This window comes from Aquila chrysaetos, chromosome 11 (genome assembly GCF_900496995.4).
Source record: "Aquila chrysaetos chrysaetos chromosome 11, bAquChr1.4, whole genome shotgun sequence".
Lineage (NCBI taxonomy): Eukaryota > Metazoa > Chordata > Aves > Accipitriformes > Accipitridae > Aquila > Aquila chrysaetos.
Window position 1 is genome coordinate 22,932,544 of NC_044014.1, and position 14,371 is coordinate 22,946,914.

At 41.6% G+C, this 14,371-nt stretch overlaps 1 protein-coding gene across 9 annotated transcripts in view; it reads right to left on the reverse strand.

Moving 5' to 3' along the window:
- GBF1 (golgi brefeldin A resistant guanine nucleotide exchange factor 1) overlaps positions 1–14,008 on the reverse strand; it is a 110,652-nt gene extending 96,644 nt beyond the window's left edge. For 8 of the 9 annotated variants that reach the window (XM_030029926.2, XM_030029925.2, XM_030029924.2 and 5 more), the window contains exons 1-3: positions 13,771–14,008; positions 7,864–7,969; positions 6,500–6,566 (exon numbers count right to left, since the gene is read on the reverse strand). In XM_030029926.2, the coding sequence (XP_029885786.1) occupies positions 6,500–6,566; positions 7,864–7,969; positions 13,771–13,778 (181 nt within the window). In that variant the 5' untranslated portion in view covers positions 13,779–14,008. Of the gene's footprint in view, positions 1–6,499; positions 6,567–7,863; positions 7,970–13,070; positions 13,401–13,770 lie in introns of those variants that run through there. The other variant, XM_030029921.2, reaches the window with a different exon arrangement.
- Positions 14,009–14,371: the final 363 nt, after the last annotated feature.

A 14,371-nucleotide genomic window follows, 5' to 3' on the forward strand; every position in this document is an offset into this window, starting at 1 on the left:
TCAGTTGCGCACCGCGCACATGTGGCAGCTCTTCAGAGCCCAGCCCTGCAGTGGTAACAGAAGGCTGGTGTTATAGAACAAGCCCACTGTGGGAACTCTGCCAAGCAACAGCCAGGAGTGCTTGTCCATCTAAATCCTTGGTTCCTTAAGGATTAGGGGTCAGGAAACAATTCCTTCCAACAGCACCACCTCCTGCCTGTACCTGCCAGTCATTAGCCATGCACAGATGGAATACCATTAAGCTCCAAACTCCAGTCTTAAATTGCACCCAAAGAGCTGTATTAAAAGGATGCTTAGGTGGTATCGCAAGGATGGTGGTACAGGACTGCAGAACAGACAGTTCAGATGTCCTGACTTTAAGAGAAATGCAGAAGTACCTTGTGTGAAGACCATCTTACTGGGTTGGTTGGGGTTTTCTGCTCTAGATATTCCCAGAGTCACTCCACTTCTTTTGATTTTATTCAGTGTCTTACTACTCAGAAACACAAAATAGAAGATGAACACAAGAGCTAAAAAGTTATCAATTTAAGGATGCTACACAAGCACAGTTTAGCCCTTTCTGCCTGTTCAGTCTTAGTTACACAATCTCTCAATTATAAGCTTCACCTTCTCAGGAGGTCCCAATTTCATTCAGTAACCTATGCTGAAAGGCTCAGTGAACAACTAAACAGAATCAATTAGAGTTCAGAGTGACCCCATCCATACCTGACTCCTCACACACTCTGCATAGGTGCTGTCACGCACACAACAGAAAACCCTTGGAAAAGGTTATGGTGCTTGCCTCAATGCATCTATAAGCTTCACAAATACTAAGTTATTCTTCATCAAGCACATTCCTCCTCCTTCTTCCTTTATACAGAAAATAAACTAAATCTTAAGTGAAATTATAACAATTTTGGTGTTAGTTTTGGGCTTGAGAAGTTCACATCCCAGGTCTCCCCGTGCAGCTACCATTCTTAGGGCACAGTAGTGTCAATCCAGGAAAATGGCTTAGAAAGTAGAGCACAAAATTGTCAACCACCTGGGAAAAGTCTGATTTATTATTTCTCCAGTAACACCAAGAAAATCTATGCCAAAAACATCAATAGAAACCTATTATCTGAGGGAAATTCAAAGACCTTAGCCATAAGACAGTCATTTGATTCATCTGATGCTACAATGAGATTAAAAAGAAGATTAATCTCTCTCAAAGAGAGTATTTGTAACTACCTGCAGCTTCAAAGCAAAAATACTGCATTGGTTTACATTGTCTGTGCACTTGGAAGGATGCCTGCATTCATGAAGACCAGGAACTTGCTTTTAAAATGACAACTTTTACTCCATTGTCTGAACACGATTAGCAAAAATCAAGTCTGGATTCAGCCTGCAAGCAAAGCATCCAATTAAGGCTGTCACCTTCATATTTCTTATAGTGAGAAGGTGACAGAAAATATTAAGATAAATTAATTACCACTTCTGTATACTGTGTCAGGTCATTTGATATGGACTAAAAGTGTATTGCCATCCACTAATTAGAGTGAGGCTGAGTTAAAGTTATGGAAGAAAACTTACTCTATCAGTTTCCTAACCTTTATTACACCCTTTCCACTCTTAAAAATTTTATACAGAATGCCACAAAAGCTAAATGTTAGCCTGAGTTGCTTGGTCTTCCAAAATACCAAGTTAACATGTATGGATACCTGTTATTTAAAAAAAAAATTTTTTTGGAAGTTATCACAGGAACAGGCATAATCTAGGAGACCAGTGAGTCTTCTAGATTTTTTATATGAAGCTGATAAGCAACCAAAAAAAGCTGAGGTTGTTGTGGGGTTTTTTTTCAGTGTCTGCTCTACATAACATTGCAATCCTTCAATGCAAATGAAGGGAGAAGTATCACAGCTTACAGTTCAACAGTATTTGTTATTTGCTAGTAAGTCCAGGCACTTCCTGAAGAAACTCAAGATATAATATGGCATCGCTCTTACCTGCAAAGAGCAAAGTAACAAGCAAACAAGCATTGACGCACTATACATATCACACATCCACATGATCTACTTCCTACACTTCTTTAAAAAAAAACATTTTTTTTCTGATTTCTTAACTTGACTAGACCACAGTGAATATCTCAGATTCTCTTCAGTAGCACCACAATAGCATTGAGAATAGGCCACACGTTTGTATTTACTACCGATTTACCACTTCCTAAAACTAGATCTTTCAGAAAAAGTTCAGACATTAATCCCAAATTGGGATAAAATTCCTGTATTGTTTTATACAAACATCAGATTTTCCCTAGAAACTGAGTTTCCAGAGCTTGGACATGAGAAAATGAATGTGCAATCAAATCAATGTACCAGAAAACTGATGGCTACAGTAACAAGTATATTAAGTCAGTACACTGGGCAAAGGTTCTCTTACGGTTACAGTCATTTGACCTTTAGCCAGCTCTTAATGCCCCAGCCAACCCTCTAAAGATGGAGATTTGCAGCAGCTTCTTGTCTGAAATAAGCCATGAAAAGATTCTTCTGAACCCACTGTACAAGCATTCATTTAAAATGTCATGAATGTGCATGAAATCAGAGTGCTTCTAACAGCTTACTTTGCAGCTTCTGTTTAAATGCACTAACTCTGAACCACCAGAGGATAAAAGGACTCAAACCTTCCAGTCTGGCACTCATGGACCTAAAATATACACAGGCACCTCTTCACAGGTGTGTTTACCTAGTTTAAACCTTATTTAAATAGACTCTCGATGCACACACTTTCCACAAACACCTGCTTCTCCCACTGCAGTGCTGACTTGTACAAGGCAGTTGCATTCAGTCATTTTCTGTCCTAAAGCCATCCTACACACCAGTAAGCTGTACTTCAGTCACGAAAATCCTGGTTACTGACTCATCCCCCCAGTCAGAGCAAAGCAAAATTCTGCAATGAGGAAAATGACTACAGAAGTACCTGCTCTTACCTCTACATCATACTGGAATGGTCTGAAGACTTCAACAGCCATGGCAAGATTTAAGGAAACCCAATCCTCATCAGATCATGGAAAAGCAAGCTTATAATTAATTCGTATTTCCAGCCATTTGTGGTTATAAAACCTCTCCCTAGTGAGCTCAAGAGCATCCTAAGTTGGAAACACTCATGAAAGAGAAGATGCTCAGTTATCACTGGATGTCAAAAAGAAACTTCCTTTTTTTGACCTAAATCCATAACAAAACTGATGAAATTAACAAATATTTCAACATTCAGACACATTTTCTAGATAGTCAGCTTACTTTAAAAAGCAGTCAAATGGAAGTTGTGGTGACAGTGACCCTAGATCCAAACTTGTATCAATACTAAGGCTTCCATCAGTTTTAAAATAACCTTTGAAGATGTAGTTGTACTTTAATTTTGCATGCACGGACAAAGCTTGATAGTCACTGCTTCCATATGATCATAACTCAGGACACTGATTTTTGCTTTTTCTAAGCACTGGAAACATGAGATGCCACATCAAACTTAGGCTTATGGTGCTTATCTTAGTCAACAAGCATTCAACTATTAAATTTATCTTGAAGTAACTTATGCATCACCCAAGATGACAGAACGCCTATTTTTCCTTTCTGTTTTTCAGGCAACTAGTATCAATAGCAATTAAAATATATGCAGCCCATAAAAGTGTAAAAATGGCATACAATAAACCAGATGATAGTGGATCAGAGCAGCCATGGGGTTCATTTTCAAATTATTAAACTGTTTTTATAAATCTACATGAAATTGCCACAGAAATTAAGTTTCTCTGTCAGAATTTTAAAGAGCAACATAATTCAGGTCCAAGGCCCTTAGCTAGGTATGCTGAACTGTAGAAGTGAAGTTACTCTTATCATAATCATGGGATTGTTTGTGCTGAGCAACAGCATCTTCTCTAGATGCTTCTTTCAAGACCCCATTTAGACATTACAATGGGATGGGATACCACTATTTAGTTGCAGGCAAGCTTTGAAATGGGAATCTTTAGCTGCTGGAGGCATATGGTGCATCTTTATACCCTTGACCAGGGTATTTCAGCACCACAGTCATGACAGAGTTAATACCCACTAGCTCAGAGGAGAACAAAAGGTACTCCACTGCAACATGCCTAACATTTACATTGCCTCTCTTTGCTCATTAAACAGGTTTTGGTTAAATAATGAACAAACTGTATTACAGACTCCGATGAGAATTCCAAAATTATAAATCAACTGGTAAAGCCCAGAGGAGAATGAAGGGAGTGGGAGGGAAGGAAGGATAATATTGACTAATATAAAGGGCGCAGCTTGACAGTGGATATTCCTGCCACACCTGATCAAACATGCTCCATGGGGGAGGGGAAGGGAGGGCGAGAGCAAGAGAGGAGATGGGACAAGGCAGCCTGAAATTTGCATCCGGAACAGATTAAAATGGGTTCTTGGGGGATTGAGAAAATACATAATATATATTACTATAAATGCAAAATTGTACTAAAAGCTAACTCAAATGTCAAAGATTACAGCTTGAATAAATTTAAATATAAAAGCAATGCGTTTCCATGAGCTAATGAAAGAGACATGAAAGGAAGGTCTAGGAAAAAAAAAAACAAAAAAAAAAACCAAAAAAAACCCAAAAAAACCCCCACAAACCCACCCAAAAAAAACCCCTAAGCTTGGACTTTTCATTGCCTGGAAGATGAGGCAGGAGACTCTATATTGTTGAAGGTATTGCTTGGGAACTGGTCCATGCCTAAAACTGGAAAAAAAAAAAAAAAAAAAAAAAAAAAAAGGAGCATCGCAATGATGTCCCATCTCAAGACACTAGTTGGCAAATAGCAGTCACTGAAGCTGAAATTACCGGTTTAAAAGAACCCCATGTAGTCAAACCAACACACTATCATCACCATATATAAGCAATTATTATCTCAGCATGAACCACACTTGCGTGATGACTAATACTCCCAGGGAGTCTCTGAATCTCTCAGTACATTAAACTTTGCTTTCTCTAACACAAGCAGATAGTTGGCTTGCATTTTTTCCCCAACAAGTCAACAGCACATTGTATCTAGCTACTCTAGATAAATGGCCAGTCCCTGACATTTACTCATACTGCATTTATTTGAGCATCCTGACATTCCCTGCTCTTGTTGATGAGAAGAGATATTTGCACTAATGGCAAAGAACTTCAGGAGTCTTATTTTAAAGAAATTTTTATCTCCTAGAAGGGAGAGAAGGAAAATTTCCTCCCAAAACACTTTTGGTGACGGTATGCATGCCCTACAGAAGATGAGTGAGCTTACCAAAAAAACCCACAAATCCAGACTGTCATGTAGTCTGGGTACAAGCATAACATCCAGAACAAAAATACTACCCAGAAATGCAAGCTGTGCAGGAGTTCCCTAAGATGTCATGATCTGACAGAAGAACCCTGCTCACAGCCAAGGAAAGTTCACCTGGCAAAGAAAAGTAAAGCATGACACTTACAGGCAGCCACAAAAAAGGAAGGAATAAGGGCTTAGAACTGGCACGTGTCCTCAGCACCTCTTGTCAGCACCTGGAAGTGGCACGACTGTACTTCTAGGGAACATACTTTTTATGGGATTCCAGGCTCAGCGCTGACACAATAACAGGCATGCTTCGCAATTAGAAATGCAAAAAGTCCATCTCAAACTTAGGTTCTGAACACTCACTGTAATAAAGGGACCAGAAATAAACCTTACTTTCAAATATTGCAATCAGTAAGACAAATCCCGGGAAGAACCAGAAGAATGCCACATGCAGCTCAGGATTAGCCTCACTTCCAGGCTCTCAACACATACTTAGGTTACACTTAAACAATCACTCCTGAAACTACAAAGAGAGAAAATGGGGGGGAAAGGGGACAAAGATGGGCTGGGAGAAAAAACGTGCTCAGAATGCACATCACAGCCTTGTGTTCTACTTCTGTAATCAATATAGACTTCCAGTTCCTTTCAGTGCGACTGGTCACAAAGTAAGCCTTTCACTTCAAGATTCAAGAGACCCAAAGGGAAAATGAAGTCTGTGCTTCACTTATTACTGATAAGAGATGATGAAAACCAACAAATCAAAGAATGTGAGGAGAAAACAGGTAATGGGAGGCTACTTTCTAAGCAGATTTTTCCCATCATTCACAGATCAGAAAGCATAAACAAAGCACAGAAAGACTATGTGTAATAATACACCAGATTTCACATATTACTACAGCTTTGGTATACTGAAGAAACATGCATATTTATATATAAAAATATGTGTGTGTGTGTACACACACAAAAAAAAAATATATACACATATATACATATATATATATGTCTCCAGACAGTGGCAGCAGTGGCATTTGTGTAATAGTTTACATTGGTATTATTTGTCTAAAAGTATATACGTATTTGCTCTTTTCTTCTTACTCAATATATGACCTCTGGATAGTAAATAAGACAAACAAGTACACCTGTACATTTATTTGCATACACTCTAGCAGGTACACATACCTGCTTATTTCTGTATAAGCTTACCTGTTATATTATTCAGCACTTCTTTTAAGAGGCTAAAGCTATGCAGCAGGGGATCCCTTTCTTCATCCTATAGGTTATATATAAGAAGGAAGTCATTAATGAGACAGACATATTCCTGAAGACAAATCTTAATAATGGGTCTATAAAGACCTCACCTTCATATTCACAGAAGTACTGTGGGTTGAGTTTATCACTTTCAGCACATTTACTCCATTAAAATCTCGAGAAGCATTTTTATTTTCCTGCCAGTGCTCCCCAATGTAATACAGCTCAAATGTCAAAGCATAGGTTCAAGACTGAGCATTTTGGTTTGGTTTCATTGTCCTTAGAAGTATTTCTGAATAGCCTTCCACTGTTCAATAAATTTCAGAGCAAGTCTACCTCATACCATATTGAAATAGATCATCTGGATTTGCTATAATGTTAATCTATGCAGATTGTAATGGGAACAGAAATACAATGACATTTGGTGCCATTAAAATAACTGAAGAATCACAGTGCAAAATTTATATGAATAGCTGCATCCCTTAGCCTTAGACTATCTTTACAGTATTAAAATAAGGAGGAACAGCAGTTTCTCCAAGCTGTGTACATCTGCAGCCACACCCCTTACTGGGTGGTAGTGACCTGCAATGAAGAAATGCCTGTTAGAAAGAAAAAGGGCCCTGCTCTTTGACAAACTGAAACCCCTTGTGCTGGATGACAGCCATCTGCTATTCATGTGACATTCTGAAGCACATCACAGATACAGTAGGACACATGCACACATTTACACTGTGGAAGCCGTAAACTGACCAATGCATCATTAGACTTGGAAACATTGTATTAAAGACTTTTAACAAAACAGGTTTGAAACTATTAAGAGGTTTCAGTCAGGAATACAGCTAGCAGTCACAAAACAGAGCTAAAAGATACTATGCCTATGAAAAATTAAAAAATACCCTATATATAATGACTTCCCCAATCTTCATTTCACGGCTTTCGCGATGAAGACTGTCTTCTCTAAGAGGGCGCAAAAAATATATAAAAATGTTGTGCTAAATAAAATAATATCATATATTCAAAATCCCTGACATACCAGGTAATAAAAGTCTAAGGGAGATGACTCCCATGTGGAATACAATGTGGGATTTTTTGTTTGTTTACAGGGTATATAGGTAGAAGATTTCCAGCTTTGTACCTCTTACAGTCGCTGGCACACAAGAAGCCAAAACTGCTAAGCATGAAACAATGTAGAAAGTTACTCCAACTTTACTTACAAAAGTACTATAACAAGTGCTAAAAAAAAAAATTGAGGTACTTTTCTAAAACCAGGTAGTTTCTGCCATAGCATGAACAGGTAGTAACAATTCAAGGTAACTTACCAGATGTGTGTGAGTGCTCCATCGGGCATTACGCTTTATGGCTCCCACCACCGCGTTGATTTCACCTTGTACAATGTAAATGTTCTTATCCACCATCCTGACAATCCTGAAAATAAAGGTAATTCAAATTAATCCCCAGCCCCTCAGAATTATTCTCTTCAGATGAAACATCACATTGGCCCTAGCCAAGCAGGAGGCCTGGAGAGATGCAAGAAACTCTTTCAGATCTTTGTTTTGTGCATGCAGACAAATACAGTTACTTTGTCAAAAGGAAGATGCTTTTCCACAGAGTGCATTTGCAAGACCATGAGAGCAGACAGTTATAGCAGGGCATCTGTGAAGCAAGAGACAACTTTGCCAAGGCATACTCCTTGGTTTTTTCCAGTCTATGTAAGTTCACGAAAAGATAAAGTGTTAGGGTACCAGGACAGACATCCATGACAACGCAATAACACATACATCTCCAGCACTTTATGCAAAGTCCCACAGCTCTACACAGAACATAAAGCCAATCTTGTACTCTGTTGAATAAGCATCAGTGACTTGAATAAGCTGGCCGGAGCAAAACTGTTCGGGAATTTAAACTTCGACAAAATGAAGTAATTTATAACAGATGTTGATTTCACACTTGCTTCTTGAAAAAAGCTTTCAAGAAAGCGGTCAAGTAAAAAAGTCATGGGTAAGACCCCACAAAGCAATGAGCAAAACTAGAGACAAAACTGGATGGAACACAGGAAGAAAAAGTGAGAAAGCTAAAGGCAGACACTTACTCTCATGTAGCCTGAGGTCTTAGAGGGAAAAACTTAAACTGATGTACCCAGAGACAAAGACAGCAGAGGGGAAAAAATTTTACAAGCAAGAAATATTTTTAACGGTCTGAGAAAAAGCAACAAAGAGTGGATTACTACAGGATTGTTCTCTCTATACTAGCTGTAGCCCAGATACAGTCAAGCATAAAGAAATAAGAATGGAGGGGAATGAACAGACACAACTGTTTATAAAGAATAAACAGGACTTATAAAGCAGCCAGAGTCAGATGATACCATGTCTGCAAATGAGAAGGATTTAGTGAAATAGTAGCCAAATAATGAGACTTTTTCAGAAGATATGAAAGGAAAATGAGGAATCCAGCTTGAAATCACAACAGGCCATCCACAGGGTAGCAAAAGACTGAAAACAGATGAAACATTGATCATAACACTTCAAATCAGACTGGCTCATTTAAAGGACTCAATTGGGGAGGGAGGGTGAGGGGTAATAAAACACAGAGAATATGAGAATGATTTTTACCCATGTAGCAAAAGCAAAGCTGGAAACGAGCGGTTTTGGTGTATTACTCCAGAGGTCAGAAACACTACCACAGAAATTTCAGAACATACATCCTGGATCTGTCAGGCTTCACATTAACTAACATGTTTGAATTATCAACAAAACTTCAAGTATACAAATACTCTCTGAGTGAAAGAGACTAATTTGCTTCAGGACCCTATAAATAACGGAAAGAAAGCAAAATATTATAAAAAGATACCTTATCAAGGGAGAACATCAGATTTGTTCTTGTTTTTTTTACACGTTTGCAATAGGATAAACAATCTAATGGCAAAACTGTTTCTTACTTCATTAGATTAATTATACATAATGGTATTCCTAAGTGTTACACAATAAATTAGGGGCAAAGACAGAAGTATTTTATAATATAGGCGCTGCTGTGACAGACCAGATCAATAGTTTATCTCATTCACTACTAGATGATTCAAAAAAAATAAACAAATAGTTCTGCCAAGTAGTTTGCTTGTGCCCTAAAGAACAAAGGTTCATATCCTCCCTCCACAGCTCTATATAACAGAACCACAGATATTCTTCCTATTCATGTGTCTAATGCTCAAGAGATGTTCCCATCCTCAATAGTAACTTATTCCATATATTATTTATATGACTGCATTAAAATATTGTATAAAAATATCCTTGATCTCAATTTTTTCTACTTCAGTATGTTGTCTTTGTTTTAGTACAAGGCACTAACAGGAGACTTTCTCCTCCATGTAAAATTCCTCACTTATTTATTTCTTCTTTCAGTAATTCCAATATTTTCCATATTTCTACATAGGCAGTTTCACGGATCAAAACTCTCGTCCACAGACCAGAAATACTTTTGGGGAAATACTTTATACATTCAAATTTGTCAAAATTCAAGTTTTTCCTGTCTTCACTGTTACAAAACAACATTGAGCCCGTAAACTTTGTAGTGCCATGCTAGGCGTTTAGCAAACTGACATGGAAACAAAGGCTCCCCCAATCTGATTTGGAAAACCATGTAAAGAAATACCAGACATATGTATCACGTGCCTTTCACATACACAGATACTCAATAGTTCTGCCAATATTTAAAGTCATGCTAAAGCTTAAATGCTATTCTGCATACTACTGAAACTGCCGGTAGGACTCTTCCTATTTCTTCTCCTCTACTTCTAACCTAAAAGAATCAAGATGGAAAAGCTTGTTAAACTCAGTCCTTTGTGAATGTAGGAGACTTAGAATACTCAGCTATTCCTAAACCTGGTGCTATCTCCAAGCAGCAAAACATGAAGAGAAGATAGACACAAACCTCCAACACAGACCTCTTCCTCTCAACCTGCTGGGAAACTGAATGCGCTGATCCTTTCAAGCAAGGGTGAAAAAAAATCCCTGTTGCTTGGCAGGGCTCTCCTGACATATTAAAATCCCGCAAAACTTACGGGTTTTTTTTTGCAATTATATCCTTTCATTGCTAGCTATTTGAGAAGACTCGATAAGAATGCACTCCTTTCCTCACTGCAGATTCCATTAAATGTAACTTTATTCAAAAGTACAAAAATTCACTTTACACATGCCAAAAAGCTTACTGGCCTAATGCAACTGAAATAACCTGTCATGCTGGAGACACAAATTCACTCTCAGATCTCTGAACATCACTCATACAGCCCACTTCGCCACAAACACTGGGTAAAGATGGGGGGAAATCCTGCTTTATATTTAAGCTTGCAGTTAACCAAGCAATAGCGTGCACACGTTCCAAAGTAAACCACAGCCAACTATCTTCATTCACGCAAAGAACCTTTGTAACTGTGTGCTGGAGAAGGAAAGAGAAAACAATTACAGGGTGGGGGAGAAAGCCAGACAACTATTTTCAGAGAGATGTACCTTGTAAGCTAAACCCACCAAAAGCACCATCCATCCCTGTAAAAGTTTAAAAGTTTATTTCAAGCAATGGAAATAGCTTCTCTAAACTCTGCACTTCCCAAAGCCTACCCCTTTTAAACTATCAGATAATTTCAGTATGCATTCCTTCAACTATAACCTCATCACAAGCAACAACTGCTCACACTTTAGAGCTCAGTATAGATGTATTATATCAAAAGAAGTTTTAAGATTGAAATTAATGCTCTGAAGCTGCAGAGAAACAGTTACAAGATTTACCAGACCAGCACTGAATGATCAGTTGGGTTTACAAGAGCATGGTAGTAGTCATGCAAAACCATTAAATGTTTGTTCAACATACAAAAAAAATTGCTAACACGAATTCAGGCTTAATGTTACAAAGGTATGGTCTGAAGAGTGGGATATTGTATAACTGTTGGTTGGACAGGTTAACAGAACTAGTAATGCTGAAGATCATTAAAAAAGTTGAAACAACCTCCCTAGCAAAGCCATGGTTCTGACACCTCTTGCTGTCTTCAGATCAAGACTGCATGCCTTTCTCGAAAGCAATCTTTAATCAAACACAAGATAGTGGACTCAGTAGAGAAACACGTGGATTAAGTTCCTTGGTCTTGAGTTATGCAGAAAAAACAGGAAAGGTACCTATTAAATTCCAAATGCTTTTTAGCTCCTTATGTCTTCAGTTAATCCTACATAAACTCCTGTTTCTTTCTCATGATAGGTTCATACATCTGCTTAAAATCTGCAGACCAGTCCTCAGATTTCACTCCTGTGCAGAACTTCAACAGGCAGCACAGTGAAAATGACAGCTCCAAACGAAGGCAACACAGCTGCTCAGCCCACCATGAGAAACCGGGAAGCTGTTAGCATTCACAGCCTCACTGCTAACAAGGTTAGGAACACTGTGAGTGGAAAAAGGTAGATGCCCGAGCCTGTCATAAAAGAACAAAATCTAACATTCACATGCTTCTCAAAGCCTTCAGCAATGTTCTGTAGGCAGTAATTATCACTATTCTGAGGCTCTTGAAATAGTATCTGACATGAAATCTTCATATAAAAACACTGACAAGATTTACATCTGCAGATGTTATCTCACACGTGCACCAAACACTCCACTGCTCAACCTTGTAACACACTACCCCAAAACATTCCAGTGCATAGGAACCCGAACTTTTCCTGGGTAATACCACAAGAAGTCTCAGGTACACTTTTAGGAAACGCTCCCTCCCCTGCAGGGAAATGTCTGCAACTCTTCTGGAAACAAGCAAGAGTTAGCATCAGAAGTGATGAAGTCTGGCAGACTTCCATCAAGTCACTTCTTGCTAGCACAAACTTGAGCCTTCAGCTATGGCAACCAACTCAAACCCAGTGAAACTACTCCAATAAATAGCAAAATAAACAACAACATAATCACTACACATGCAAGAAAAGTAGTATTTCAAAGTAAGCTCCCCTGACCTAAATTTGCAGTGTTTATGATAATGCATGAATAATCTATGTAGTCTCTGACCTAGATTTGGCCACTTCAGTCCTGATACAATACACTAGTACCAAAACAGAACACACAACACCCTTCAGTCCATGAATCACAAACAATTCCTGCCTAACTCAGAGATAGCTAGGTTACCCAGAAGCCCAGCTGACAATGAAAAAGCTCCTTTCCTTCCTTCTAAACTACACACGGAAGGTACATGGATCTCCATCAGTAAATTTAACTTGCTTGGGTTTTTCACATGGTAACTACTCTGCAATAAACATCACAGACAGTAAAAGTTCAGAGAAGTCAGGATGTATCTCCAAAGGCTAGCTCCTAATGCCTGGACAAAAATAATAGAAAAGTATTAATTTATAAGTACGGCAAGGAACTGTGCAGTCCAGTGATGCCAAAATTCTGGGTAATTAAGAACACCCTTTAAAAGATAAGCAGCAGTAATGTGACAGTGGTGGCACATCAGAAGGGAAGGTGGAAGGTGCCTGGGAATCAAGATGAGAAGGCAACTCACATTTACCTGTCAAAACTGCAGAGTAAAAATGAAACCTAAGTTAAATATGGAGAGGGGGATTTTCTTTCTTCCAATTACTTCATACTGTTGAAACTAAGAAACATGACACCAGCTGAACTCACAACGTACGCCCTAAGTTTGCTCTGAGCCTTCCTCCTGCAACAACTAAGAAGCTGGCCATACGCTGGGAGAAGTCTCTGTTTCCACCGATTTTTAAGCCAGCCAACTTCGCGCACGGCCAACGGGTGCCCGTGCAGGCGCAGGCACAGCCGGCACCGCCCTCCCCGGCCCGGCTCGGCCACCCCGGTGCGGCTCCGAGCCCTGACCGGGCTCTTCTCGTACGCCTCCGGCCCGCGGCCGGTGGTTGCCCAGAGCCGGGCAGCCGCCCCCCCCCCCGCCCCCCCCGGCCCTGCCCGGCCGCCCCCCGCGGCACCCCGGGCAGGACGTCGCGCCCGTCACGTCACGGCCCGGGGGCGGAGGGGGCGGCTGCCAACCCCCGCCGCGGTCCCCCGTCCCCCGTCCCCCCGCCCCGGGCCGCTGCACCCCCCGCAGCGGCCTTCTCCCGGCCCCCTGCCCGCCCCCGGGGCTGCCTCGGCTCCGTCCACGCCCCCCGTCGGCACCGCACGGTTCCCCTGCCGCAGCCTCCCTCCTGCCCGCCCCCGCGTCGCGACACTATCGCGACAGGCACTCGCCGCCCGGCACTGACCCCCGCATCCAAAATGGCGGCGCCTGCTCCCCGCGGCGGCGGCGACCGCTTCACATATCGGTCAGGCGGGCGACGCCGCGAGCGGGAGGGCTCGGCCCTCCCTCTGTCCGCCCCTCCCTCCCTCCCTCCCGGCAGCGGCAGCGGGAGGCAGCGGCAGTCCCGGCGAGGCCGCCGAGCGCGGGGTCCTCCCGGGCACGGGCAAGCGAAACCGGCTCCGCACCGCTCTCACTGACGTGGAAACAGGCGCACCCCAACCCGCTGCCTGGTTACTGCGCCGACGGACAGCCCGGAGAGCCAACCCGCGCGCGACGCGGCGGGCAGCTCCCTAAGCTGCCCAATGGAGTCGCGGTCTGCAACCGGAGGAGGCGGACCCTCCAGTGACAAGCGGAAGAGAGCCAATGGGAGGAGAGAGGGTAGAACTAGCAGAACCGCTGGCCAATCGCGAAGGAGCCCTGCCGCCGCGGGGCGCGGCCTCGCCTGAGCGGGCGCAGCAAGGGTGGTTGAGCGGAAGCCGGAGGAAGGGCTGCCCTCGCAAAGCATTGTGGGCCGGGCCGCCCGCCCGCGCCGCGCCCCGGGGCCGCGCCCCGGGGCCTGCGCCGGG